This window comes from Magnolia sinica, chromosome 12 (genome assembly GCF_029962835.1).
Source record: "Magnolia sinica isolate HGM2019 chromosome 12, MsV1, whole genome shotgun sequence".
NCBI lineage: Eukaryota > Viridiplantae > Streptophyta > Magnoliopsida > Magnoliales > Magnoliaceae > Magnolia > Magnolia sinica.
In genome coordinates, this window is record NC_080584.1 from 59,418,633 (window position 1) to 59,421,401 (window position 2,769).

Below are 2,769 nucleotides of genomic sequence, written 5' to 3' on the forward strand. Positions count from 1 at the left end.
CCCTGTATAAGCATGTACCGTATATACACCACGTTTAACTTTGCGAGAATCAAATTGCCTCTATCTTTTGCGAACGAGATTAAAAGATAGTAATTTCCCATCATCTGTCGCGAACAAAACGTCATTCTTTCGAACAACCAAGGAATCAATTGTGAATGGCCACACAGGTGAGCGTGCCATAGAAAAGCTCTATTTTTTGGTCCATGACGACTCCCCGCAGTCCTTTAAGATCCATACTTTCACCTCTAAACCCTTGACAACAAATACTGCCAGACTCCCTCTCCACTCATCCAGAAAAATTACAGCATTGACAATTGACTCAGGAAGCTGAGTAAATCGAACATTTTCCTTTTCCTCCTTTATATCAACTGAGATGATGGCATCTGAACCGTTGTACCAATGAAATGCCCCATTTGCAAATGCATAGACATAGGAATCGATGTCATATGGAATACTACATATGTGTTTCCAAGAACATGTTTTTGATGAATATATCTCACAATCATAAGGATGGTTGACATCATTGACCTGAATGTTTTCAAATATCTGGCACACTACATATTCATCGCTTTCCTGACCAATGCCAAACCCGATTCGAGGTTGTTGACCATCCTTTGAGAGTGTTATTGCTTGTCCAGTAGCAGGATTACAAATATGCACATCATCTGACCAAAGATCATTCAAACAGACCCAACCACAAGCAGAACCAACAAAAGTTGCAAATTTGAGTTTCTTACAGACTGGAAAAGGGATGTTCGTTATCTTGCACTCACTTTCCCCATCATCCTCTAACAAATACAGCTTGAGATTCTCACTGTTAGTAACACCAATAAGATAATTGGGGTTATCTATGGAATGGCTCAGATGCATATAGATGAAATGACGATCGCGTATCAAGCTGTCCCAAGGTCGGCAAACCATCTTGTACTTCAGAAGGGACTTCAGGGGAAGCCTCGAGAGGATTTTTTCAATGATTTCATCTGAGAGATAGAAAGCAGTATCGCTCATTCTTAATCTGCGCCCCATTTCTCAATTTCTTCTTCCGAGAAAACTCAGCTCATGATTACAGTACCTTTATAATGGGATTAAGGAGTCAACTCTAGTTAACACTGCAAGAGAAATTTAAGTTGAGAGTTTGTCAATACTAATACCAACGAAAAAATATTGTATATCTGTTACTACAAAAATGGGACTAAATTGCAACAATCAAATGGTCTATGATGTTTGGTTGTTAGGTTTCTCTTGTTTAACTCTGGTCATTGATATTCTCTTCTGCATATAAAAGGTGTGTTTGGATACACTATCAAATTGAATTGCAAAAATTAGTCTAATAAAGTGAAAATAACCAAATTCTAGTTTACATAGCATTCAAATGATTCACTTGTCAAACTTAGATTCATCAGCATTAAAAAAATAATAATAAATGAATGCAACTCATTGGATGGCAACTTTGAGTTTCTTGGGATGGAAAGGAAGATATTTTATAGTGCTCACTCTGAACAAGTCTGTCCAGCATCCTGTACAGGTGGATCCTGCCTCTCTGTCATCAAGACCGTTGATCTGGTTGCCCCGACCATTTACGAGAGGGGAGCTTAGTTCTGTTACAGGCAGGGTCCACCTCTCAATGTGAAGACCATTGATCTAGTTTGGCCTTACCATTGAGAGCTTAGTTCTGTCTAGCTTCCTATACAGGTGGGGCCCGCTTATTGGTGATCAAGATCATTGATCTGGTTGAACTGACCATGGACAGGTGAAGGCCAAGCAGCCATAATAACAATGAGGAAATAAACAATGACCAGCCTGAATTACCTGGGGTTTCCACTCAGACCAGTTTCCAAACAGTTGGAATCCACTTTTTTGTGATCCAGACTGTTCATATGGTGAGCCCCTCTCCATCAAATGAATATTAATGAAAGAAAGTCCCCATTGGGAAATCTCAGCCACTGGACTTGCAGCCTGCATTGGACAGATGCAAAAGAAACTTGCAGTGGGAACATTTCCACATATCAGGTGGACACAGCTACTCCGGCCACACGAACGGTCTGGATTGCTTAAAGTTGGGCCCCTCCACCTTTATAATGCTGGCCTAAATTTGGGGCTGAGCATTGCATATTTCTTACTCCTCATAGGAGAGAGAGATCTGCATTTTCAGACAAGAGGCATTTAAAGGGGTGAGGTTTCTCTGCACTTTCTTCTCTTTCTTTCTTCTTTCTTACCATCTTTCATCTTTCTTATGTAATTCTCTGTAATAATTCTCCTCTCTGCTTATTTTATTACATGCGATTTATGTGAATTGAATTATTTCATTTCCCTTCTTCTTTTTTGAAATCTTTCACCGTTTCTTGATGAATTGTAGGTTGGGTTTCTATTTTTCTTCTTCTTCTTTATTTTTCTTTTTTGAAATCTTTCACCGTTTCTTGATGGAGGATGGTCTAAGAATCTATGGAAGTTTTCCCACTGCAAATGTTTTTTAGCCATCCATTTTGCAGAGCGGGAATTGGGTGGCTGAGGTTTTCTGATGGGGATATTTTTTCAAGAATATGCCTTACATGGAGGGCCCACCACATGAACTGTCTGGATCACCGAAAGTGGATTCCAGCTGTATGGAAAACTGGTCTGAGGGAAAAACCCCATGTAATTCACAGAGTTGTTGAATGGGTTGAAATTCTTCTGCATTTCCTCTTTCTTCATTCTTTCTATCTTTCTATCTTTCTTCTTAAATACTCTGTAATTCTGTTTTCTCTTCTCGTTTTATTACATGGATTTGTG

General features: G+C 39.3%; 1 protein-coding gene across 1 annotated transcript; it reads right to left on the bottom strand.

Moving 5' to 3' along the window:
• LOC131220553 (F-box/kelch-repeat protein At3g23880-like) lies at positions 1 to 2,496 on the bottom strand. Its single transcript, XM_058215401.1, has 2 exons — positions 1,810 to 2,496; positions 1 to 1,109 (listed from the first exon to the last, which is right to left on the bottom strand). The coding sequence occupies exon 2, from the start codon at positions 1,024 to 1,026 to the stop codon at positions 190 to 192; it is 837 nt and encodes a 278-aa protein (XP_058071384.1). The 5' UTR covers positions 1,027 to 1,109; positions 1,810 to 2,496; the 3' UTR covers positions 1 to 189.
• Between the last annotated feature and the right edge of the window lie 273 nt (positions 2,497 to 2,769).